Source organism: Dermacentor variabilis, chromosome 6 (assembly GCF_050947875.1).
Source record: "Dermacentor variabilis isolate Ectoservices chromosome 6, ASM5094787v1, whole genome shotgun sequence".
NCBI lineage: Eukaryota > Metazoa > Arthropoda > Arachnida > Ixodida > Ixodidae > Dermacentor > Dermacentor variabilis.
In genome coordinates, this window is record NC_134573.1 from 67,368,270 (window position 1) to 67,395,606 (window position 27,337).

The 27,337-nt window shown below is 48.9% G+C and overlaps 1 protein-coding gene across 1 annotated transcript in view; it reads right to left on the minus strand.

Moving 5' to 3' along the window:
- LOC142584198 (endothelin-converting enzyme 2-like) overlaps positions 1 to 25,765 on the minus strand; it is a 49,243-nt gene extending 23,478 nt beyond the window's left edge. The window contains exons 1-2 of the mRNA XM_075694358.1: positions 25,593 to 25,765; positions 10,770 to 11,823 (exon numbers count right to left, since the gene is read on the minus strand). Of these exons, the coding sequence (XP_075550473.1) occupies positions 10,770 to 11,699 (930 nt within the window). The 5' untranslated portion in view covers positions 11,700 to 11,823; positions 25,593 to 25,765. The remainder of the gene's footprint in view (positions 1 to 10,769; positions 11,824 to 25,592) is intronic.
- Positions 25,766 to 27,337: the final 1,572 nt, after the last annotated feature.

Here is a 27,337-nt window from a genome sequence, read left to right on the forward strand (position 1 = left end):
TGCCTCATAATCAGAAAGTGGTTTTGGCACGTAAAACCCCAAATATTATTATTATTAATAAGCCACACACAAAGGAATGCGTCACAAGCAATACTACATCAGACCCACGAAGTAAAGCATCTGATCGTGTGGCAGAAATATTGTCTGGAGTATCGAACTCGCCTCAAAGCTCCCTTTACATCGGTATACCCCGTTCATACGGCTTTAAGAAAAACCAACCTCCTCATAAACGTTGCCTCCAGCATTATGGATGCTGTTATTAGCATTTCTCAAAATTTCCAACCCCACTGGGGCGCGCAACTGGCCCAAAATAACACGCCTCCATAGAATGCTGCGGCCCGTCCGCGGGTGCCCAGGAGGAAAAGTGCGCCGCGCGCAGCCGACGGGCGAGGAGAATCGAGGAGGAAAGCGCCGTGAGGAGGAGAGTGTCGCTACTTTCAAATTATCAAGGGGCTTTAGCCCTACTGACTCTCTCTAGCGTTGCCACCCCACTTTCCTCCGCTTCTGGCGCCAAATTGAGCCGCGTTCGTCAGCTCACCTTCCGCCCGGTCGCGTATTTCCAATTGCTAGTAGGTACAGCGGGGTGTGGCACTTTCTGAAACGACGGACGTTTGCGCGCATGCGCAGGTAAGAGCGGGTGCGAGAGAGGAAATGTGGCGAGTTTTGTTCCTTGAAAATACGACTCTGCCTAGGTACTACGGAGGAGTTTCTTGGCGCGCGTTGTATGTGCATATCCCTAGGCGTGCCGGCAGAAGTCGCGGGGCGCGGTAGTGCGGAACTTAGCATCGCAAGTTGGCGGCTCGATGAAATTATATTTATTCGATCTTGTTTTTACTAATGAAAACAACGTGTCATTGTTTCGAATTATTGGCGGTGCCTCCGAGATACCAAAACGGTAACGGGGACATCAAAGCTACAAGCCGGACTGGTTCATGGGTTGGGGCTCGCAGGGGCCTGCCTGCGCATGCCAGGGGAGTATAAGATCGGCTGTCCGCTAACGCGGACAGCCAATTTTTTATGCAAGCACCCCCTGGCAGGCTTCGGCCTCTGCGGCTACAACCCACGGGCCGCTCTGCTTCCAGCTTTGGTCCCCCCGCTACCGCTTGGGTGTCCCGGAAATCCTGCGCCGCCTGCTTTAATATAACCTCAGGTGCTCTCCTGAGGCCTCCGTTTGCCGGTTACATGTGCCCTTCTAGAGCAGTGCTTGTAAAAAATGCAATCTATCGTCGCGACTAAAAAAAGCGACCCGTGACTAATACAACACCAGTCAGAACATTTTGCCTTCAGACACAGCGATCACAAAGCGGCGTCCTCACCCACTGCCTCACAGCGCAGGCAGCCAGCGGCGGAGCATATAAACCAACTCGACCGCACTCCGCAATGCCGGCATGTCTAGGGCACAAACAAATGCAACGCGCTCTAAGAAACCTCCTCCGTGGTCCCTAGGCTGAGTCATATATTCAAGGAGCAAAAGCCCCCAGCTTTTCTCTCTCGCGCCCGCTCTTACTCGCGCCTGCGCAGGAAACGTCGAACGCCGTCAAAAGCGCCACGCCCCGCTGTACCTACTAGCAATTGTAAAAACGCCGCCCCCGGTCGTGAAATATGCAGTTGCTGCCGAAGCCCAACGCCACTCCCCCCTTCCTTCTCTGCCATCCCCTCACGGCCTTTCGCGCGACCGAGAACGGCGCGTTTGCTCTCCGCCTTTTACCCTGACGCGCACCAGATTCAGCCGCCGGTTCACACATATACTTGCACATACGGCGTTCGGCGACGGTGTTGTCGCCGTTGGACTTCATGTGGAGCATTACGGTGACGGCAAAAATGCCCATGGAATGTCCATATACTTCCTAACGCAATAAAAGATGGCACTACCCATATTGTGATAAAGGTCGACACTGTTGCAATTAGCTTTGACGATATGAACCGACACCGTGTTGCAACCGCCGAAATGTGTCGTGTATGCACCTATATGCAGCCGTGCTGCTCTTTCGCGTTCCCTCTATACACGCTGCGCCATCTTATGCGGCCGCACCGGTTTCCCGTTGAGCGTGTGGGAAAATGTATTCGAAGATTGCCTGAATATTATGAGACGCGTTCAACTCCACCATTTACCAGATAAATTCAAAGGGGCCCTAACCAGTTTTTATCGAAGTGGAGAAAGACATTTGAAGTAAAAATAGGCTATTTCAGAAATACTTTGCCGCCAAAAAAAGTACTTCACTGCGTACAGCAGCGGCGTTATTGACTCTAACACGGCCGCCGCTATGCTCCTGTTCCTTCTTCAGTGCCTTGCACTGCGAACGCTACGGCGCAGTGAGGCGTGCCCACAACGCTCCGCCTTCTAATTGTCACCATGGTGCACAGTTCAAATTTAATATTGAATGTTCAAGTAGAGGCCACGACTTACGCCTTTGGTGCCCCTACGACAGGCCAAACGAGCCAAATGCGGTCGTCCTCGGCGAGCCGCAATCCGCTTAGCCAGTGGACTCGTGGCGGCCCCCCGCGGCGGCCGCGGTATCTGCGCTATGTAGCCGACCGCACGAAACGTTCATTTGAGGGATCGCCCGACGTTTGTGCGCAGGCGCGAGTACTTGCGGGTGCGAGAGAGGAAATCCGGGGCTTTTCCTCTTTGAATAGCTGTCTTTGTCAAGGTATTACGTCGGAGAAATGTCTGCGCTCGTGTTGTATGCATTTGTCCCATAGGCATGCCGGCATTGCGGAGTGGGGTCGAGTTTGTTCATGCTCCGACGCTCGTTGCCCGCGCGGTGATGCACTGGGCACGGACGCCTCATTTGGTGATCGCTGTGTCTGAAAGCACGTCCGACACACATTATCGTGCCTGCGGCGCTGGTGCTGAGTCAGTAATGCCGGTTTGAATCTTTCTTGCCCGTTACGGTGCTCTACCGTCAAAAAAAGCATCACTGATTTTTCTGGGGGAGCAGTAGGGGCCACAGTGGAGGCCCCGCATGCACTCCTCTTGCAGTATCTTCGCTCTTGGCAGGCTTTTCGTATGCTGCTATCCGCGACTTCTCAGAAGCATCGTCGAGGGTCCCCTTTGAGTGAAATAAACGCACAGCGCCTTAGAACAATAGTTGAACCCCACTGCCTGATGTCACGCCGTGAGGATTATTGGCTTTGCGTCTCGCCCACGTTAGCTTAGGCGTATGTTAGGGTTAGCTTACCTTAGGTTAGCGTAAAATGCGTTAGGGTGGCGCGGCATATTCTCACAGCCGATACGCTGTGAGGATTATCTTCTTTTCGTGTAGGCCACGTTTGGTTAGGTTAATGTGTGGTTAAGTAAGGTTAGCCTAAGAGGCGTTAGGGTAGCGCGACGTATTCTTATAGGTTGCAGGGGCGTCGAGCGTAACCGGCGGCCTTTCAGCCACTTGCGTTCAACCGCGGTTGCTAAGGCTCTCTTACTTTTAGATATTAAATATATGCGGCCTGGCCTCGACTACGCTCCGTACTACTCCCACGGAAACATCTCTGATATTATGTTTAAGGTGCGTCACTTTAAGGCGCGAGAAAGCTATGATCCGACACGAATGACATAGCACGAGCGCCGTAGGTGCGAGATGGTCTGTGCGACACTGCGGTCGCCAAATGGGGCGTCAATGCCCGCTGCTTCGTCTATTTTACCCCGTTGGCAGCCAGCGTACGAGCGTAAAAAAACTCGACCCCGCAATGCCGGCACGCCGGACAAACACATACAACACGCGCTAAAAACCTTCTCCGTAGTGCCTAGGCAGAGTCATTTATTCAAGGAGCAAAAGCCTCCTCGCCCCCTCGCGCCCGCTTGTACTCGCGTCTGTGCAGAAGGGTCGGGCGATCCCTCGAATGAACGTCTCCAGCCGACCGCAGCTTCATGTCAGCTATCGGCCAATAGCCGCCGTCTGAGGGGATGACGAAATAATGTGTCTAGAAAAGAGTGAAGACAGTGCCTTCTGTTGAAAAGAGAGCGCTTGAGAGAAAGATGATTTCGCGATGCGCTTGCGAGCTCCACGCAACCGCGTACGATAGCGAAACTTGGCTCTTTGTTCACAGCGGTATATGCAACCTGCGGACAATGTTATTTCACCAAGACAGAGGGGTGGTTCTGGGCCCTTGTAAGTAAAGACAATAAAGAAAAAGAGTTGCGAGTGGCACAGGCCAAGTGGCACATACCCGGTGCCAGATATCCAGTAACCCTAGTTGTTCCCACGGTGGGTTTCGATCTGTTTTATGGAGATAGATAGATAGATAGATAGATAGATAGATAGATAGATAGATAGATAGATAGATAGATAGATAGATAGATAGATAGATAGATAGATAGATAGATAGATAGATAGATAGATAGATAGATAGATAGATAGATTGATTGATTCTCCGCAACGTACGTCAATACCTTGAGAATGCTAATTGCATTAAAACCTAACACGCCGTCCAGCCGTGAAGCCCGATACCTTGCTAATAACTTGTCTTCATTGGCGTCCTTGTACAATCCTTTCTGATCATTTCAGATAATGTGCGAGCCCTTGTTTCCAACATAACTATATTTACAGAAGAGTCGAAATCCGGGCCAGTTGGTACACAGTTGAAGGAAAAAACTAGTCACATAACACAAAGCACAAGAGGAGAGGTTTACCTATCGTTGTGGTGTCTCCTTGTCCTCTGTGTTTTATGACTGGTTTTTTTCCTTCAACTATATTTACAGGTCACCTATGTAACCCCCGCCATGCCATTGCACTGATATTGACACTTGTACTTATCTTTATCGGACAACCATGTTTCACCACCTAACAAATGTTACCGCAGAGCGCAGGACGCGCCTGCATGTATCGGAAGTTCATAGAATATCGATTGTTCCATCTACTGTCTGTCCCCGAACCTTGAGTAATCTGATTGCATGTTTGCGCGACTCGAATAGTGTAGAGCTTTGTGGAAGACGCACGGATCCCAGCGATTACTCTAGAACATTCGACGACTGATGTATAAAAGCCGACACGCTTGACCCACTGATCAGATCTTGCCAATCGCCGAATGTGTTCACCACTGTCGCCGTTCTTTAAGTGTAGCCTGCTTTTTTTGGGCACAGGTTCGCCCAATAAAAGTTAGTTTCGTCTTTCACAGTATTGTTACTGTGTTCTTTATACTTCAGTGCTACGTGGCATGTCGTGGAGGTGCTTTTCGTTCATGTACCGGACGCCCCCGACAAGCCGTGATCCTAGCCCGGGCCGCAAAGAGAACACCAGCGTAGTGCAAGCCGCCAGCAAGCAAGCCGAGCAAGCCGCCAGCTACAACAGCCGCCCCCGGAAAATTGTGGACGAGACAACCCAAATGGCAGCCGCAGCGTCCCCCATCGTTTTGCAACCAGCTCAGGAAGCCACCGACTTTCCTTGGATCATCGTCTGAAGACGCAGAAACCTGACTGGAGAAATATGAAGGAATCGCGACTTTCAACAACTTGGACTCCTATGACAAGGTGCGGCATGTATACTTCGCTTTTGAAGACGCTGCCAGAATGTGATGTGAAAACCGGGAGTCGACCCTTATAACATGGGACCTGTTCTGTAGCGGCTTCCTGCAGACATTTACAACTGTCGTGCGCAAGGAAAGGGCCTAAGCTATGTTAGAAGCCCGAGTACAACCCAACCAGACCATAGGGATCTTCACAGATCACATGACGCGCCTTTCCGGCACGCGGACCCCGAAATGTCTGAAGGGGAAAAGTGCGCTTCTTGATGCGAGGCTTAAAGCAAGCACTTTTTGCCGGACTGATCCGCAACCCACCGAAGACCGTAGCTGAATTCTTGAAAGAGGCAAGGACGATTCAGAAAACCCTATAAATGCGCTCTAGGCAATATAGCCGCCAAGTGCTCATGCCGCAGTGCGCCATCAAGCGCAGGGCTCCGGTGACCTCCAAGAGACCATAACGGTCATTGTGCACGAAGAGCTGCGCAAGATGTTTCCTTCGTCGCAACCTCATGTGTCCTCAGTCACTGACATCGTCAAGGGCGAATTTCGACGGCCACTGGCCTTACCGGAATGCAGCCCGAATCGCCGCTTTCCGTGCCGGAAGCGACGACCTATGCCGCCGTCGCCCGTAGTCAAGGTCCCCCTCCGCGCCAGGGTCCTCTAGCGCCGCAATTGCGTCGTCCAGTGCCGCCAGCACGCCCGCCCGCCCGCCCGTCGACCAGCACAGCCAACCGATGAGGACCGACATTTGGCGCGCCCCCGACCACCGCCCGCTCTGCTATCACTGCGGGGAATCGGGACATGTCTACCACCGATGCCCATGCCGCGAAATGGGACTACGAGGGTTCGCCGTCAACGCTCCGCGCCCGCAGCAAGGTGAACGCCCTCGCGATCTCACCGACTACCTCGCCGCTACTCAGTGGAGCTCTCTACGACCGTCCAGTTCGCCATGACCAGGCCGCTACCTATCGCCGCGGCGCCGTCCATACCCTGACCTAGCCAGGGGCTGCTCTGCGAGCCCATATTCAGAAATCTAAAAGCAGCAACCGATGGAAGTGCGGTTGCTGTTCGTGGAACTGACGAAGATCCTCTGCCGCCGACGAAGACGCCGAAGAGATTATCTCGACGAGATAACAACGAGACGCCACCAACTCGACGAAGTCCGGAAGCAAAGAATACACCGACGAAAGAAGACCTGATGACGCCACGTCCCATCCACAGGCCAACGCGACGCTGCCCTGATCCGACGCCAGAGATAACTGTAACGTAAGACAAAGAACACTAGACATTGACGTGCTTCTAGACGGCCACTCATCACCGCCTTAGTGAACACAGGGGCCGATAATTCCGTTATGAGTGGACACATCGCCTCCCAATTGAAGAAAATTAAGACTACAGGGGAAGGCCTTGCAATTCAGACCGCTGGAGGAAACCTCATTACGCTGACTGGAATCTGCTCTGCAAGAATTTCCGTTTATGACAGGGCTTACCCTGCCACATTCGTTATCCTCCAACAGTGTCCATGAGATGTCATTCTCGGCATGGACTTCCTGAACCAACACAGCGCAGTCATCAACCTGAAGTCAAAATCTAAAATGCTGTCGGAAGATCAAGCAATACCACCAGAGAGCTCTCGTAGTCACCCCGCCTTGAGTGTGCTGATAGATCATGTGAGCATCCCGCTGCGCTCCAGAATAATTATTTCCGTCCGCACCAAAACACCCGCAGACGTAGGAGGCTTCATCGAAGGGGACCAACCTCAACTACTCGACCGTGGAATTTGTGTCGCAAGAGGGATCGCAAGAGGAAAAACGAAAGTGTTGCTGACAAACTTCAGCCAGGAGATCGAGCACATCAACAAGGGCACGACGATCGCATATATCGAGGGAATTTTGGAAGCACGCAATGCGTGTGTCCTTTCGGATTCTGCCTCATCTAACCCAACGACCGTAGTTCCCGTACCGGACTTCAGCATAAATCCAAGTCTCCCGATGATTAAGTAGTAACAGCTCAGGAGTCTGCTTCGACGAAACAAAGGCTGCTCTTCGAAGTCATCGAGGATTCGACCAATACCAGTCGCAAAGCATCGCTTAATAACTGAAGAGTGCGCTCGACCACTCCACCAGAGCCCTTACTGAGTTTCTACGCCAGAACGTGAGGTTATTAGGCAACAAGTCGACGAAATGCTGCGGACGATCTCATCCAGCCGTCGAAAAGCCCGCGGGTATCTCCTGTAGTCTTGGTGAAGAAAAAGAGCGGAACCATACGTTTCTGCGCCCATTATCGTCGACTGAACGAGATCACGAAAAAGGACGTTTACCCCCTCTCACGGATAGACGACGCATTGGATCGGCTCTGCAACGCTGAACAATTGTCGTCGATGGATCTCAAGTCTGGATACTGGCAAATACGAGAGAGATCGCGAAAAGACAGCCTCCATCACGCCAGACGGCCTCAACGAGTTGAAGGTCATGACATTCGGACTGTGCTCGGCGCCTGCAACGTCCAGCGCGTCATAGACACGGTGTTAGCAGGGTTGAATGGTCGACCTATCTTGTTCACTTGCATGACGTCATCGTGTTCGCCAGAAATTTCGACGATCACCTTGCGGCAGTACTAGAGGCCTTCAAGTAATCAAGGCTCACTCTGAAGCCGAAAACGTGCCGCTTCGCGTACAATGAGCTTCTGTTCCTGGGCCACACCATCAGCAAATTTGGAGTACGCCCCGAACCACAGAAGACAGCCGCCATCGCAAGTTCCAGCAGCCCATCGACAAGAAGGCAGCGCGTAGATTCCTTGGCATGCCTGCCTACATCAGGAGCTTTGTGATTTTTCATCGCTGAGTCGTTCACACATATAATCAAATGTGTTGTCGAGTTCAAGAGGGAAATGCCATAGGCGGACGCATTTGAAGAACTCAAAAGACGCATGCAGTCACCGCCGGTGCTTGCGCACTTCGACGAGCACGCCAATACAGAAACCCATACTGAGACCAGTAGCCTACGCCTTGATGCCGTCCTAGTCCAGAATAAAGACGGACTTGAACGGGTGACAGCGTACGCAAGCCGGTCGTTGTTAAAAGCGGAAGGCAATTATTCTACGACCGAAAAGGAATGCCTCGCCATCGTTTGGGCTACAGCAAAATTTTGCCCTTACCTGTATGGCAGGCCATTCAAAGTCGTCAGCTACCATCACGCGTTGTTTTGGCTAGCGAACTTATAGGATCCTTCAGGGCGGCTAGCGCCGCGGAGCCTGACTACAATAATACACAAATGTAACCCTCAAGTGCAGACGAAAACACTGATGCCGATTGCCTATCACGCTCCCCCATTGACCCGCCGCCGGTAGGTCACGAGGATGACGACGCCTTCCTTGGAATAATGAGCGCGGAAGACTTCGCTGAACAGCAACGAGCAGACCCGGGGCTAAAATGCCTCAATTATTTGGAAGCGCACACCGACGTTCTACCTATGGCATTTAGGCGAGGATTGTCTTCGTTCTCGCTTTAAAACAACCTACTAGTAAAGAACTCCTCACTAGTCCGCGCCAACTGCCTTCTTGTTCCCTCAGCGCTGCGTCCATAAATACTGGACGCCCTGCATGACGATCCGACCCCTGGGCGCCTCGGATTCCCCCGCACACTATCGAGGATACAGGAAAAGTTTTACTGGCCGCGCCTGATCGCCGACGTTGCCCGTTATGTCAAGACATGCCAAGACTGTCAGCGCCGAAAGACACCACCGACAAAGTCAGCGGGATTGCTACAGCCGATCGATCCTCCTTGCCGGCCATTTCAGCAGATCGGGATGGACTTGTTGGGACCCTTTACGACGTCAACAACCCGAAATAGGTGGATCGTCGTGGTGACGGACTACCTCATCCTCTTCGCTGAAACGAAAGCCCTGCCGAAAGGTAGCGCAGCCGGAGTGACGAAATTTTTCGTCGAGAACATCCTGCTGCGAGATGGTGCCCCAGAAGTTGCTATCACCGACAGAAAAACGGCCGTTACAACGGATCTCACCCAAGCAATTCTTCAGTACAGTCAGACAAGGCACAAGAGGACAACTGCCTACCACCCACAGATGAATGGTCTTGCGGAGAGCCTGAATATGACCCTCGCCCACATGCTAGCAATGTAGGTTGACGCCGAACAAAAGACCTGGGATACCGTCCTGCCGTACGTAGCCTTCACTTACAACACGGCGGTGCAAGAAACAACACAGATCACCACGTTCAAGCTTGTTTACGGCATGAACCCGACGACCACTCTAGACGCCATGCTGCCGCACGTCACCGACGAAGAGAATCTTGACGTCGCCACCTATCTCCAGCGCGGCGAAGCCCGACAGCTCCCCCGCTTACAGTTCAAGAAGCAGCAGCGTACCGACAGCCGACACTACAACCTCCGACGACGGTACGTCGAGTACCAGCCCGGCGACCGGGTTTGGGTTTGGAGCCCGATGCGCCGACGAGGGTTCAGTAAGAAACTGTTGCGACGCCAATTCGGACCCTACAACCGACGTATTGGCGAACTGGACTATAAGGTCGTGCAAGACGGCATTTCGCATTCGCAGTGGTGCCACGCGCAATCTGATGTGGTTCGCGTAGTGCGTCTTAAGCCCCTTTATGCACGCTGACGAACTTGCTTATTTTGTTGTTCCTTTGCTACGGGTGTTCTTGTTTGTTACTTTCGTTTGTTTGCAGCATGGGTTTGATGCATATTAAGAGGGGCGTATCGACACGTGTACTTGTTTATCTTTATCGGGCGAGCACGTTACACCGCCTAACAATGTTACCGCAAATGTTATCGCCTGCATGTATCGGAAGTTTCTGGAATGTTATCGATGGATCGATTCGCTGTCTGTAACCGAATCTTGTGTGCATGTATGCGCGACGCGATTGGTCTAGAACTTTGTGGAAGACATGCGGGTCCGAGCGATTACTCTGGAACATTCGACGACTGATGTATAAAAGCCGACACGCTTGACCCTCTGATCATATTTGGACGAACGCCTACTGTCGTCGTTGCCGTCGCCGTTCTGTAGCCTGTTTTTGTGAGCACAGGTTTGCCCAATAAAAGTTAGTTTCGTCTTTCACAATATTGCTACTGTGTTCTTTATACGTCAGTACCACGTGACATTAGGTACGCGATCAAGCGAGCGTTAGATTGACAGCAGCCAGTATTCCGGAACCTGCATTCTCAATCTCGCAACCAGCATAGCTGCACGCTGCGATCGCTGTCCAATAAATTAAAATCGGTCAAACTAGTAAGTCGCCGTATAGCACAGCACACACATTCACGCACAACCCACCTGTTTTATTGCTTCAAGGTGTTCATCGATGGTACGGCGTTCGTCTGGTGAGAAACCTCCGACGGAAGCCAAAGCAGCCGCCAGGAGCTTGTAACTGTCCTCGACTTGCACAGCACAGTAGCGAGGTTGCGCTTCCCTTGCCCACTCTGCGCTTCCAAATAAGGTGTTCAGAATGGCAATGGGATGAGCAACTGCTCCGTATGCGTACACGAACAGCCATGATAGATGACGGAGCAACGTGGTGTCGTTGTAAGTGCTGATGATACGGAGCATAGCATGTAGTACCGCAACGTCATTAAAGAGTAGCAGTTCATCAATACTGAACGGTGGTTCGATCCGTAGTGTCTTCTTTATTACGTCGTGCACGTGCTCGGCAGTGACGAGTTTAGTGTAGTTAGACACATCGCGAACTGCAAACACAGCGGGAAAACGTGCCATGCTCGCGCTGGCCCGCACAAGCTTGTTGACTATGGATAACATTATTTCATAGACCTGCTTGACTTTCTCCTCTGTGACCGAGTTTGCCTCGTCACCACCGAAAATGCGAACCATCGCATTGTAAAGGGCCGCAAACTTGTTCGCTGGAACTTGACCGAGCATGGCGTACCAGTATGTCATGAATTCGTTGGTAGTAATTAAAATGCGGCGCCGTGGATCATCCTTGGTACCCGGAAGGAGCTGCAGTTTGAACCAGAGATTTATGTTCCAGTTAAACGCAAGATCAAATAGGACTTCCAAGGGAGGCCTTTCCTTGGCTTCTCCCGGAAATGCCAATCCATGAACGCTCATAAATAACAGAAAGGTTGGTACATCAGAGCGCATCTGCGTCATGCAGCTCTCGAACATTGCGACCACTTTCCTCCCCACCGGCAGCTCGATGGAGCCCTTCCGTACGATGTCCCCGAAATTTGTGCGCCACCACATAACCATCTCTGAGAAGGACGACTGTGAGAGCGCTCCGACGCGTTTCTCGGGCTTCCAGCTCCCACAGACATACGCTGTGAAGTTGTCGCATGGGTCTATGCTCTTGTCCAGCTGGTTCCTCAAACGATCCCTGCAGAGTAAATACAAAAATTCACGTCACTTCTCTCTCGATGGAAACGAACGGACACGGAGCTGTTCATAATAAAGATCAGAATTATCAGAATAAATAGTATCAGGTATATCATTTTTCATGAGGCAATATTTCAGTGCTATCCAATGACATTTGTACCTTTAGCGAAAAAGCAAGGCCGTATAAATTATACAAACATTTCTTTCCTAGCTCCCAATCTGTTGACATTATTGGCAGGGCAAATATTAACCAACCCTTAAAGCCAACTCCGGCGATTTTTCGATGTCAACGGATGTCGATGAAATTCCCTGGGTACATTCCTCTGTACACTTCCGTCATGTCCTCAAAAAGAAGCATGTTTGATAATTGCACAGAATTTTTATAAATGAATTAATTGCTACAAGCCACATTGTGTATGTTGTCAGGAGTGTTCCATGCAGAGAATGCCGGGTTTATGCAGACGACAGTTACGAGAGCGTCGAGGAATCGACGGTCGCGAGGTGGTGCATGGCGTGAGAAGCTGCTGTCGCGAGAAGTTGCGTTCCCTATAGACGCGGTCCGCACGAACTTCATCCCTCGCCATCCGAACACACAGTTTGAGCCGATGCCGATCGCGTGCAGCCTATAGGTTAAGCCTATATTTCACCGTCGCGTAGTTCATGCGTCTGCTGCTGGCGGACCTGAGCGACTAACCTGAAGCTGATTAAACCAGCAGGATGAGGAAAGCTGCTCTTGTAGTTCAGTTTTGGCCATACGGATTTGAAATAAACCATTCCTCATTTCGTACAGTGCACACACAAAAAGCGAGAAGCGACGGCACGGAGCAGTATCGACAGCGGTACGTTGCCGTTTTCGACGGAAAGCTGCCCGCCGCACTCATCAGCACTTCCCTAAATTTTTACGTATCATCCTGCAGACTCATTATTTAGCTGCCGAAAGGCACTGCTTGCATCGTATCTCAAACGGGTAACAAGCGGAGGCCTCTCGATACAGTAGCGTAAGCAACCGCCTCGTTCAGTTGCCAACGGTTTCTGTACTGGCATCGGCGTTTACGCGAGAAAGGTACGCGTTCTCTAAATGAACGATCATACGCGCAAAGTCCTCACCTGCGTCCACTTTGCGGAACATATTGTGTGCATGAAGGGAATAGGAAGAATGACAAGTAGGCAGCATAAAAGTGCTCCCGTACTACGGTCTCCCGCACGGTGTTTCCGAAGATGTGTGGTCGCTCGTATTAGTGCGATCCATTGTGATGCAACGGTGCTTACTTGCACAAAATCTGCCTATTTTGACATGTTCTGACATTAATTGATGTCACCAAAGAGCGGCTCGCATTATATCTCAAGCGAACGAGGAGTGGTCGCTGCACCTGACGATATAAACAAATGCACCGTTCAGTGCTTTGGACTGTCAGCGGCGTTCTTGTGGAATGCAAATGCAGAAAGTCGTGCTCCACATCTTACAGTGAGAAGGCGAAGCGCTTCCCTCAGGAGGGGTAAAACATTCAAAATATCAAGCAGCACGATATCTAGTGCGTGGGGGGGGGGGGGGGGGGGGGGGGGGTCGAATGCGAACGGCAATTCGTGGCTATTGAACTCGTCAGGATCATAACTGTCGATATTTGACAGATCCGAAAAGCTGGTGCAGCTGACATTGTCACCGGAAAGTCCGGAGCGGTGACGATTCAGCCGAGCGTGTCTACTATTTGCTGCCAGCGGGCCAGACCGGCATGCCTTGCGCGCCTTTCCCTGTGCGTAGACCCTCGTGATGTCACGCGAAGAGGTTAGCACGGCTGCTTGGTCTGGTTCGGTTTCGTTTTCGCGCTGTTTTGCCTATTTAAAATTATTTTCCAATTTGCGTAACAATTCTCCTGTCACACGTGTTACAGGGAGGTCTCGGGAACCTAAATATTCCATTACCTTGACATGCTCAAAAATCGCCGGAGTTGCACTTTAATCTGGACACAATATTAGCGAACGTGACCGACAATTGATAAAGAGCATTCCTTTCGGCCGCGCAGTCCGTTCTCGCCGATATTTCGTTTGTTTTCAGCCTTGATTCCAAGCCTTCACCTGCTATACCAACCGTTTCTGAATTGTGCTGCCATTTCCATGGTCTTGCCACACTAACGTCCTGGCTGGCTCATCTTGTGCCGATGTAGCTGCCTAAGTACCCGGATCCTACGTTGCTGTACAAGCTGCACCCAGCTGTGCTGCTCTTCCGCTTACTCTCACTTTTTCGACTAACTGCGTCTGCGCAAGGTAGGTGGCTGAGTCATCGACAAATCAATATCAACGAGTGGACAGTTGGGCTAGTTTCGGTATTGGCATTAAAGCGTCGCCATTTTCCTGATATTCAAAGAAAAACTTATCATCACATTTTGCTTATTTGACTCTATCTTTTCAACCTACCCAGTACTAAAGGGGTGCAATTATGTGCAGCAATAAAATGTGCTTTTGCTAATTTACTTTTCGGAGTCCTACATTTGTGTTTAGTCGCTTTATTTATTTTGCCAACGGGTGGCGCCTTCACTGTTATCAGTTTGGCTATGATTCTGATAGTCAGCTCATTCGGCTTTCAATACACGTGCATAATTGTTAGTATGCTGTATCGTTCAATATTTTATTCCTGTGTCCACGAATGTTCTGGCAATGTCGGAAAAACCGAGGAAAGGGCACTAGGCATGCTGCTTAGCTGTGTGCTTTGACAACTCCGGGACCGGGAGGAAAAGCGAAGTTTTCCATTTCCCAGTTAACGCGAGGGAGGCACACTTTTTCGGCAATCACTATAAAGGAAGCTAGAGCCATCCTTATCAAAAGAGCTAGAGTAAGAAACACCGACCTTCCGCAGTTTCTTTCTAGTGAATATCCTTTTGGTTTCGCGCGGCACATTTCTTTTTTCTGCGCTGCTGTAAAAAACTTAAGCTACCCCTTGACAGTTGTTCATCAGTCCAGTGATGCTAACTGACACGCAGGTGAAAATTTCGCTTCAATATTGTTATAGGAACGAAGCAGGCCCACGAGTATCAAATAATGTATATTTACAACAGATGTATATGGCGTTCAGGCAACTGCCAGACTTCGTCTTCCACTAGTCCAATTCAACTTCTTCCTTCTCTTCCCCGCAACATCACCCTCCCGGCGGAGTAGCTCCGTCCCGGTGCAAGTTATAGAGCCTCACTTAATAGGGGGACATAGGGCTTTAAGCCTGTCGACGTGAACAACATCGCTAGTGACGTTGGGAGGCACTGAAGGCTGACCGACTGGGGCGATCTCGTATGCCACGTCGGACAGTTGGCGTAAGATCTTGTACGAACCAGAATAACGCGAAAGTAGTCTTTCCGACAAGCCGACGCGACGTGAAGGCGTCCAGAGAAGGACAAGGGAACCAGGTGAAAAATGGGAGTCTCGGTGCCGAAGGTCGTAGCGTCGCTTTTGAGAAGCTTGCGAGACTGTGAGGCGATGACGGGCGACTTCTCGGGCCTGGGCGGCTAAGTCAATAGCATTGCGAGCGTAACCAGTGCTGGGTGATTGTACTGCGGAAGGTAGCGACGTGTCAAAGGGCAAGGTGGGGTCGCGGCCATAGAAGGTAAAATGGTGTAAATCCGGCAGTGTGATGACGGGACAAGTTGTATGCGAAAGTGGTGTACGGTAAAGCGACACCCCAGTCGCGGTGATCGTCGGAAACGTACATGGCCAGCATTTCAGTTAGCGTTCGGTTGAGTCGCTCGCTGAGGCCGTTCGTTTAAGGGTGGTACGCGGTAGCAATCTGGTGTTCTGTAGAACAGGAGCGGAGCAGATCATCGACGACCTTCCATAGAAAGTAGCGGCCGCGATCCGTCAGCAACTGGCGAGGGGCGCGGTGGTGCAGGATGACGTCGTATAGTAAGAAGTCGGCGACATCTGTAGCGCAGCTGGTTCGTAGCGCTCGTGCGATGGCATATCTCGTGGCATAATCTGTTGCTGCAGCAATTCATTTGTTTTCTTTAATGGAAATTGGAAAGGGGCCCAGGAGGTCTAGGCCCACGCGGAAGAAGGGATCTATTGGTTGCAGCAAACCAGCGGGAGGCATAGCAGGCATCTTCCGGCGCTGACACAGGTCGCAAGAATCGACATAACGGCGCACATAGCGATAAATTCCGGGCCAGAAGAAGCAGCGCCGCAGGCGTTCGTATGTACGAGTGATGCCCAGATGTCCAGCAGTAGTAGCTTCAAAGAGGAGCGCCAGCAGAGGGCGTGATGATCGGTTACGACGCAGAAGCTCTGACCGAAAAGGTACGGCCGAAATTTCGCGACCACCCATACGAGCGCGAGACATTCTCTCCGTAATGGAGTAATTTCGCTCGGCCGTGGAAAGAAGGCGGCTAGCGTAAGCGATGACACGGTCTTGGCCGTGTTGGCGCTGAGCGATTGTTCTTTATGTTTTCCAGGAATAGAAAACTTGCAATGTGTATTTGCGGAAGGTACTCGAATGCCTGCTGCCCAAATTTGTTATGGTGTAGCACATTTCTCTGACGAGTTGAAGCTACCTGAGCGACGACCGACGTGTGCTTCACTTTTCCACCTAGAAAGAGATAACTTTTTCCTCGCTTCTTTTGTACTTTCAACTTTGGTTTCGCTTTTACATGTTGATTAATCATGACAACGCGATGTTTTGCCCATTCTCCATGTGTGACACATGGTAACACTAAACTGAAAAACAGACCTGCACACAGTGGTACGAGCCGTCTGCTGATCCATTTCCAGATACGGCACCCGCGAGCGCGCGCGGCCGTACAAAGTGCGGAGTTGCTTGCGGGGCCAAGTTGCCCTTCTCCCTCTCGCACTGCCTCCCCACGTTACGCCCCCTCTCCTATTCACCCTCAGCCTTTCACGCGACGGAAGAAGGCGCGTTTGCTCTCCGCTTTCTCAGGACGAAGTGCCCTTTCACATAAAGTTTTATTCATTCATTAATTTCCTCCCCGTGCGCCCGATATAGGCGCGATCGCTCGTTTCCCTCGCGCGCGTTCACTCGCACATAAAGCATACGAGGCGCGACGACGTTGTTGCCGCCTTTTGGGCTTTATAGGGAGCATCACGGCGACGGCAAATATGTCCCTGCAGTGTCCATGTAATGGCTATAGCAATAATACGATCACTTCTGCTGTAAATACCGCGTGTGCACTATTGTTGCGAATAACCCACTCTAGAATCAATGTATTCTTTAGTCTTTGTGCATAGGTAGGCAGCTTCTCTTCTGGTGATTGCTAAGCGGCCTCAGAAATAAGACTTCAGCACAGCTACACATTGCATGCAGGCCGTTGCAGAACCTGCATATTGCAACTGATATTCACAGGGTGTTGAAAGGAGAAGGCCGCCAGTTAGCCCGCACAAATAACTGTTTTGAAAATTGAACTTCAAGCTGACAGTGCTATGGCATTTTTCATATGTATTATGTGTGTGCTGGTTGCTAAGCCTACATAAGGCTACTAATTTTTCTATTACGTAAATAAGTGTGCGAATGCCTTTCAGGTTCACACGTATAGAAAGTCGCCGCCATAAAACTGTGATATGAAAATGCGCAGGTAAAGATGACCTGGCCTCATAATCATTTCGTTTTTATAAGTGGGCAAGGCAGCAGCAATACAGGCCAGATGTTCAAACGTTGTCTCTTCTTCATGCAGCTTTTCACCGGCTTGGCTGCTTTCCCGGAGTATACTACGAAGGCCTTCCTGGATGCATCACCGCTCGCATGTCATCACGCCCCGATGTTCCCGCATGCGCGCGATGACTGCCCTATCTCCGCCCTGGAAGATAGTCATGGTTCGTTCACCGCTGGATTCGACAAGATACTGACCTCTGCCATCGGTGACGTCAGCCTGGATGGTGCACTAATGCGAGTCACGACGCCGGCTCCGTTCAGTATAAAAGCCACACCACAGCTTCATCGCTTCAGTGGGCAAGGCAGCAGCAATACAGGCCAGATGTTCAAACGTTGTCTCTTCTTCATGCAGCTTTTCACCGGCTTGGCTGCTTTCCCGGAGTATACTACGAAGGCCTTCCTGGATGCATCACCGCTCGCATGTCATCACGCCCCGATGTTCCCGCATGCGCGCGATGACTGCCCTATCTCCGCCCTGGAAGATAGTCATGGTTCGTTCACCGCTGGATTCGACAAGATACTGACCTCTGCCATCGGTGACGTCAGCCTGGATGGTGCACTAATGCGAGTCACGACGCCGGCTCCGTTCAGTATAAAAACCACACCACAGCTTCATCGCTTCAGTGGGCAAGGCAGCAGCAATACAGGCCAGATGTTCAAACGTTGTCTCTTCTTCATGCAGCTTTTCACCGGCTTGGCTGCTTTCCCGGAGTATACTACGAAGGCCTTCCTGGATGCATCACCGCTCGCATGTCATCACGCCCCGATGTTCCCGCATGCGCGCGATGACTGCCCTATCTCCGCCCTGGAAGATAGTCATGGTTCGTTCACCGCTGGATTCGACAAGATACTGACCTCTGCCATCGGTGACGTCAGCCTGGATGGTGCACTAATGCGAGTCACGACGCCGGCTCCGTTCAGTATAAAAACCACACCACAGCTTCATCGCTTCAGTGGGCAAGGCAGCAGCAATACAGGCCAGATGTTCAAACGTTGTCTCTTCTTCATGCAGCTTTTCACCGGCTTGGCTGCTTTCCCGGAGTATACTACGAAGGCCTTCCTGGATGCATCACCGCTCGCATGTCATCACGCCCCGATGTTCCCGCATGCGCGCGATGACTGCCCTATCTCCGCCCTGGAAGATAGTCATGGTTCGTTCACCGCTGGATTCGACAAGATACTGACCTCTGCCATCGGTGACGTCAGCCTGGATGGTGCACTAATGCGAGTCACGACGCCGGCTCCGTTCAGTATAAAAACCACACCACAGCTTCATCGCTTCAGTGGGCAAGGCAGCAGCAATACAGGCCAGATGTTCAAACGTTGTCTCTTCTTCATGCAGCTTTTCACCGGCTTGGCTGCTTTCCCGGAGTATACTACGAAGGCCTTCCTGGATGCATCACCGCTCGCATGTCATCACGCCCCGATGTTCCCGCATGCGCGCGATGACTGCCCTATCTCCGCCCTGGAAGATAGTCATGGTTCGTTCACCGCTGGATTCGACAAGATACTGACCTCTGCCATCGGTGACGTCAGCCTGGATGGTGCACTAATGCGAGTCACGACGCCGGCTCCGTTCAGTATAAAAGCCACACCACAGCTTCATCGCTTCAGTGGGCAAGGCAGCAGCAATACAGGCCAGATGTTCAAACGTTGTCTCTTCTTCATGCAGGTATGTTACCTTAAGAACGCTTATTGTATTCGATCTGACAACCGCTTCTTATTGCTGATGCCTTGCCCACACGAATGTCTTTCTGCATATATTTCTGTATGTGCTGATCTTGTTTACTGCATGAGCAGCCTCCTACTGAGTGGCGATATCGAAACAAACCCGGGCCCTACAAAACGCTCCGCCACTCAAACAGATGATTCTGGCTCTATGATATCCGAAATGTTCGCTCAGCTTCTTGCAGGGCAAAATAAGATAACAAAAGATATAGCCGACATGCGAAAATCTATCGACGCTCGATTTGAGGCAATTGAAAAACGCATAGTTGATCTTGAGCAGCAGGCACCCACGTTTAGCACAGCCCACTACGATAACCTGCAGAGCCAAATTCAGAAAATGTCATCCACTATTAACACACTTTCTCTCCAAAATGATGATTTAGAAAATCGCTCACGTCGCAACAACCTTATTCTTTATGGTCTAACAGAATCCGAGCATGACACTAATGAATCGCTGCAATCGCAAGTTAAGAACTTTTTTACTGACGTTCTAAAGCTTGATTTTCCTCAAATTGAGCGATTGCATAGGCTTGGTAGACCTAGATGTGGAAGACCTCGGCCCATCATTATGAAGCTCCTAGATTTTCGGGACAAGATTAGTGCTCTAAAGAATGGCTATAAGCTAAAAGGGTCTCAGTGGCGCTTATCTGAAGATTTTTCTTCAAACGTACGATCCATCCGTAAAAAACTATGGGACGCTACAGCACAATTCCGTAACAATGGTTCAGTGGTACACCTCGGGTACGACCATGCGTTTGTTGATAAACAGCTCTACCATTGGGATGTTGTTTCCAACTCTCTTGTAAAAGCTCCTGACCGCACCACTCAACATCATTTACCGCTCTCCCAGGGGAACAATCCTTGACTTAACAATGACAAGTACGATAAACTCTGTATATTAAATCTTAATGCAAGAAGCCTATCTAACAAATATTCAAGCTTTTCCTCTTTGGTGGCATCACATTCCCCACATGTTATCGGTGTTACTGAGACCTGGTTGCATAGCGACATCCTTGACTGCGAAGTAACTCCCCTAGGATATAACGTCATAAGAGTAGACAGGAATGCGGGCAGAGGCGGAGGCGTTGCCTTGTTTTTGCGCTCTGACCTACAGTTTTCTGTACTACAATCCCCACTTGAAATCGAGACGGTCTGGTGTAAGGTGCACATTAATAAAACAAATGTAATCATTGGTGTGTTTTACCGACCTCCCAGACATACCTCAAATGAAATAATGATCCTTAACGCGTTCATCCAAGAGCACGGTTTTGGCTCTTCAAATTTAATCTGCATGGGGGACTTCAATGTACCTAACGTTTCGTGGTCTTCATTATCGATAACTGGGGATAACGTCCCTCTTTCTAGAGAGTTGCTTGAATTTCCACTATCCCTTGGATTGAAACAAATTGTATCTAACCCTACTAGAGAGTCCTCCATACTAGATTTGATTTTTCCTAAGTGCACCGCTCTTTACAAGTGGCTTTGAGTGTGAGATTACAGACGGTATTTCCGATCACAAAGCTGTTATTACTACTATTAATCTTTCAGTTTCAAGGCGCCACTATGAATATACCAGTTTTTACGATTATAATCATGCAGATGATACGTCCATACTTGATACATTAAGCATTTCATTCGACAGATTCTCCCAGGTATGTACTACCAGTGATATCAATGCTATAGTATCCCAGTTTGAAAACATTGTCCATACATGCATAGAGCGCTATGTGCCATTAAAAACAAAAAAGAAAAATCTAGACCTTCCTTGGATGACAAGGGAAATACTGCATTTGAAGCGTCGAGTAGCCAGAGCACGTCGGAAGCGCCACATGAATGCCGAAACAAATGACCAGTTCCGCTTTATGAAGGAAGAACTCCGTCAAAAAATGGACGCAGCTAAGAACTTTTATTATCAGTTCACTCTACCTAATTTAGTTAAAGGTAACCCGCGAAAATTTTGGAGCTCAATTTCGCCAATGAAGAACACCAACCAGACATTTCTATTAGATGATTCCGAAATAAGCGATCCTGAACCTATTGCTAAAGCATTCAATGAATATTTTCAGTCTGTATTCACACAGGACAATGGCGTAATTCCTCCCTACTCCACGACAACTAACATGTCCTGTGCAATTAACAATGTTGCAATATGTAAGCAAGGAGTCCTGAACCTTATTTTAAATCTTGACACCAAAAAAGGCTGCAGTCCAGACAATGTCAACAATGTGTTCCTTCATCGTTATGCGCTTTGGACGTGTCAATACCTCACATTGATTTTTGAGAAATCTGTATCTACTTGTGCAGTTCCTTGTTCATGGAAACGGGCTAGAGTCATTCCATTGTTCAAATCTGGGCAGAAACAATCTCTTCTAAATTATAGACCCATTTCGTTAACTTCTCATGCATGCAAACTCCTTGAACACATAATTTATAAACACATTATCACTTTTCTCGAGTCTAATAACATTTTATGCAGCGCTCAGCATGGATTTCGTAGTGGTTTTAGCACAGTGACTCAATTAACTGAATTTACACATGACATCGCTTTTGCTCTTGATTTAGGTCATCAATTAGATGCACTCTTCATTGATTTCTCCAAAGCATTTGATACTGTACCGCATCCCAAACTATTACATAAACTAAGCTTTATCCTTAATAACCCTCTTCTCGTTGACTGGATCCGTAGTTTTCTTTATGGTCGTTCACAATATGTTTCTTTTAATTCATTCAACTCTCCTGACGCATCAGTATCTTCCGGTGTGCCCCAAGGTTCTATTTTAGGGCCATTGCTTTTTTTGCTTTATATTAACGACATTCCAAGCTCTGTTTCAGTAAAAATTCGGCTTTACGCTGACGACTGCGTTCTCTACAATGTCATTTCTTCACCTAACGATCATAACACTCTGAATCAATCTTTTATAAGTTTTTGTGAATGGTGCGAACTCTGGCAAATGAACATTAACTTCAAGAAAACAGTCGCCATGTCCTTCCACAAACATGCTAATTGCTCATATTTCAATTACTCCTATAAATCCACTTTTCTGCAGCGCGCATATGAATATAAGTATTTAGGCCTCCTTTTCACTCCAAGATTATCCTGGTCAGAACATATTCTAACAACTTGCAACAAAGGACTAAAAAAACTTGGTTATCTAACCCGAACTCTACGTGCTGCGCCCAAAGAAACTAAACTCATTACATACAAAACACTTGTAAGACCTATTCTTGAATATGCGTCTACCATATGGAATCCTTACAAAATTTCGGACATTAACAAAATTGAATCTGTTCAGAAAAAGGCGGTTCGTTTCATATACCGCCGTTATGATAGAATGTTCTCACCGTCATCTCATCTGAATATGCTTGGTTTAACCCCTCTTTCCAACCGTCGTCACATTAATTCTCTGAAACTTCTACACTCTCTATTTTACTCTCCACATTATGCTTCCCCTAACACATATCTGACCCGTGCAAAGCCCCTAATCACAAGAAACAGCAATGACTTAAACTTATCCGTCTTTTTTGCTCGCACCAACACTTTTAAACACAGTTTTTTTCCTCGGACAATTGAACTCTGGAATGGCCTGCCTGGTTCCATCCGTTCTTTACCACATAGAGAATTTGGGGATGCCATTGAATGCTCCCCTTAGCCATGTTACTCACGTATGCTTCTTTTGTATAGTGATTTTCTTTCCCACATTTGTATTCACCCACTCCTGCAATAGCCCTTCCGGGCTGCAGTACTTGTAAATAAATAAATAAATAAAACCACTGTAGCGTGCTGTCGCGCCACAAGAAGAGCTGAGTGGCATGACAGACAGGCATGCCACAGCACGGCCACAAAGGAAACAAAAGACCTGGCGCACCGGCGAAGGTGAAACTTGCGAAGAGTAACGTTAGCCTTTTAGCACAACTCATAATCAAACTATTGCACTGTCTTTCAAGGTGAAAATGGAGGAACAGCTACTGTCGCTGCGAAAGGCCATACTTGGTGGTTGTTGCCGTCGCAGGCAGGTTGCAAACTGAGCTTGTTAGTATAGCGATGAGCAGAGCTGTAGCGAGCACGAGAACATGTGGCTATATGCTCAGCGGAACAACATTGCAGCCTGCGCAGCCTCGGGTACAACAAACCTGCGCAGTTTCCGATTCACCGCGCGGAGGCACGGCTTCCTATCGTCAGCTTGATTGTTCGCGTGCATCAAAGCTGCATGTGGTTAATCGAACTTCGCTGGGAGCAGCTTTGATAATGACGATGAGGATAGATGAAGCCGCACCATGAACAAGTAAACTTCATGGACTCAAATAAACGTTGTCTTCAGGAAGAACGAGATTGCTTTCTTGTTTATTTCGTAAACAGCTGCAATGAGATGGACGCGTTTATTTAATTCAGAAGGTTGAAGTTGAGCACGCCGCCGGCCTTTTACATGCTGCACACAAACACAAGGCTGGCTTCTCTGCGATGGTAGCGCGCTCACCCCAAATATATTATTTTTTCAATGCAAAGGACCGTTGATGAGCAGAAAAATTTCACATGGGACAGGAAGCCGCCCTTCCCTTTATATCTCCAAGCGCTCTTGTCTGCTTTCAATGAGCGGCCACGCGGACTGCACTGGCTCTACAACATACTCCGATCTTTCCTCTCACTCTTCTCATTCCTATATATATATATATATATATATATATATATATATATATATATATATATATATATATATATATATATATATATATATTATTACTCGTGCCTGCGCGAAAAATACAAATGGGCAAGACCAGATAGTGCGAGTGCCAGCGCTCATGTTACGTATTATTGCCCTGCTCTTTTGTTTGTTTTTGTTTGCGCACCCCAATCGTTGGTGTCACTTTCGCGTGTTTGAAAAATCCACGGAAATTCTGGTGCTCAAATAATTTAGCAGCCCTTCACTAAGCTACATATTTTAGTGCTTAGGTGTTGCCTATTAGACACACATCCGCTCACCCCTCGAATATATGCATAGTGCACAAAAAGATTAGTGTGCGGCACTGAGACATATAAATTTTCTTCATTATTTTCAGACTTTCTGTATTGGTACCCATACAACGGCAGAGCTACCATAAGACCACTAACGGGCAGCCTGCCGCAAATATTTTAATTCTTTCTTGTACTGCAAAGTGACAACAAAACACAAAGGTCGCTCTGGGGCAGCAAGGGTCTGACAAATAAAGAGATAAAAAAGCGAGAAAATGACATGTTGGAAGTAGCGCTTGTACAAGCATGTTTGCCTGACGCAATGCTTAGGTAACAAGCAATGGCGCTCTTTGGCCAAACCTGGCCCTTGCGCCATTAAACACTACATATCATCATCATCAGGTAACAAGCATGTTGCATTTCTTTCAATCAGCAAAACTGCCTATGTTCCTTGATTTTTATGCACGCACTACCTTTCTCTATACTGGTTTCTAGTTTTCATAACATGTACAACCCACGCATCGAGTGTCAGATGTTCAGTGCGAAGTTAATCACTTCACTTACCATTATCAGCCTGTTACTGGAAAGGTTAGATTCCCAGAGGCTTTAACAGGAGTGATTTTTTTTTCACTCAAAACCGTTACACTACGCCTAATCGCTTATAACAAGGTGAATGTTGAACAGGTGAATGTCGCTTGGTCTACCCCTTGCTCAATGTCTAACAAACACACTGTGGGCTCATCAGCTACAGTTAGCATGCGCCGCAGCCCTGCAATTCTAACAGTCCCGCCTCCTGGCTGCACGCAAATGCGTTTCCATGAAACGCACTGTGACCGCTATACCGCATGCCCATTACCCCCCACGACTAACACCCGGTACACTGCAATAATCCTCTATGATGCTGAGTGCTGGCTTCCGCTATTTCTACAGTGGGCCATTTTCCAACAGGGCAGAGTTCGTCTTAGTTTTTTTTTATTTACATTGCATGCCCATCCAACTGCTGACACGGCGGCTAGTAACCAAACACGCGACCTTATGTTCAGTATCAGCACATCCCAGCCACTGAACTACCGCTCGGGTGGCGCCGAAATTTCGAAAGCAATGAAGAAACCTAATCGCGCATCCAGTGGTAGAATAAGTAAGAATACCACTGAAAGAAACAAAAAGGCGACAGTATCGATCGTAGAGCAAGCTGAGTTCAAATCACATTCTAGTTGTAGTAAAAAAGAGTAAATAAGATTATGGGGGTCGGGCATGTGAGATATGAGTTCGTTCATTATAACAGCTGATGGATGCCAGAGGTAAATGCAAGCAGTCGAGCCAGCATAAGTAATCGGTTCAGGGTGAGACGAAGTAGTAGCATGGGTTAGCCTAATGTCCAAAAGGCATAAGTGGAAATCTTTGGAAGAGGTGGTCATCGTGCGGTGAGCATAAATCTGGCTGATGATCTTACCAGTACGCATAACACGAAGGTGTTCGGCACAATCCCTTCACGTCTTGGCGTGTTCTCGGCCTCAAGTAGGTAATTATCACGACAAGCACCACGCAGAGCCCCACGGCAAGCAGCACTATGCCGGGAACTCGCTGATACCCCGGGAGTGCAACATGACCACGTGTCCTTGCAGTAGTGTCCTGGGAAGAAGTCAAGAATTCATACACTCGTTACTGTAGCAAGCTCGGGTATCGGGTATAGCTGCTGACTGTGGGAGCTCTGACTCACAACCCCTGCCTTCCCCCCCCCCTCTAAATTTTCTTGATCAGGTCTGGGGTCGGGGATGAAAGGCCGTCCCCAAAGCATATCCATTTGCTAGAAATCTCAATCCTTGCACCATTTCTCGAAATGTGCACTCCAAACATGAGTAACTTAGATTTGTGTTGAAGTGGACATTACATGACTGCATTCATTCACAGTTCTGGTAAGTGTAACTTCCAATGCAGCTGCAGCATATGATAGGCTTTGTCAGTGACAAACCAAAAAGCTAGTTGATCATTATTACCTTCCCACGGCCAACACCAAACACTCATGTGGTCCATCGTGTATATATCTTCTATATACTGACACACCCATTTAGTGCCGCTCGTGTAACTTGTTAAGCACTCACAGTAAATTCCATTCCCAGTCTGCTTCCCACATATATAGAATATGTATAAGAAGAAACGGAAATGTTGGACCCGGTTTATCTACATCACAGCCATATAAAGCCAGCGGATAATGACAAGGAAAGCAGGGAGGAATTACTTGTTCAGTTCATTGAAATTGTGCAAATTGTAAATGAATGAAAATGAAAGTGGACGAAAAAACCACTAGCCGCAGGTGGGCAAAGAACCGAGGTCTTCGCACTACACGTGCGATGCTTTTAGTATTTGAGCTATGTGGTGCCATTTTCCTCTCCATTTATCTGGGTATTTATTTATGCGTACTAGAGTTAACGAGAACGAAGTTCAGGTAGCGCGCAAGCAAGAAACAAAGTTAAAATGAGTCATGGAAGTACGACAACAGTCACTCAAATAAAATAGAGGCCGCAGAATAGATAGTACGGCACCGCGGAAATCAGTTACCAAGAAATAATTATTCAGATGAACATAACAGCTACTGCACCCGAAAGATTCGCACGGCGACAAGATCCGCTCGAGTGCGCCTCAGGTCAAGGAGGATAAGAACCCTGTCCTCAAACCGTCGCCACCCTTCTCGGAGGATTACTACAAGTCATATAGAGACCAGACAAACATAAAATCCGCGCGGCTGGCACGGCAAGACATTGAGAAAGGAATGGCCCAGGCGCGTTCCATGATCTTTTACGACTTCTGTACCACCACCCTCATCAAAACCCAGTGGGAACTTAATTCTAGCAAGCACACTCAGCCCGGATCTCGTATGCAAACTAGCGGGTGTAAGCAGTACCCAGCTAAATCCCAGAATCTACCAGATTGTACCGTGCATGAAGCGCATCCCAGGCACGGTGAGAGGAGTCGTGCACAGGAGTCACCCGAGAACAACGGAACAGGAACTCATAAGGTCACTGAATGCAAACGACAAGTGTGTGGTACTCCATGCAAGAATGCTTGGAAGGTTTTCTTCAGTGGTCATCACCACGTTTGAGGACCCGCATATGCCTTTCTATGCTATGGTCACCTGCGAATATATGAGATGCAATCTCTTTTGCAAGGCTGTTTAATACTGACGGGCCTCCAAGGAAA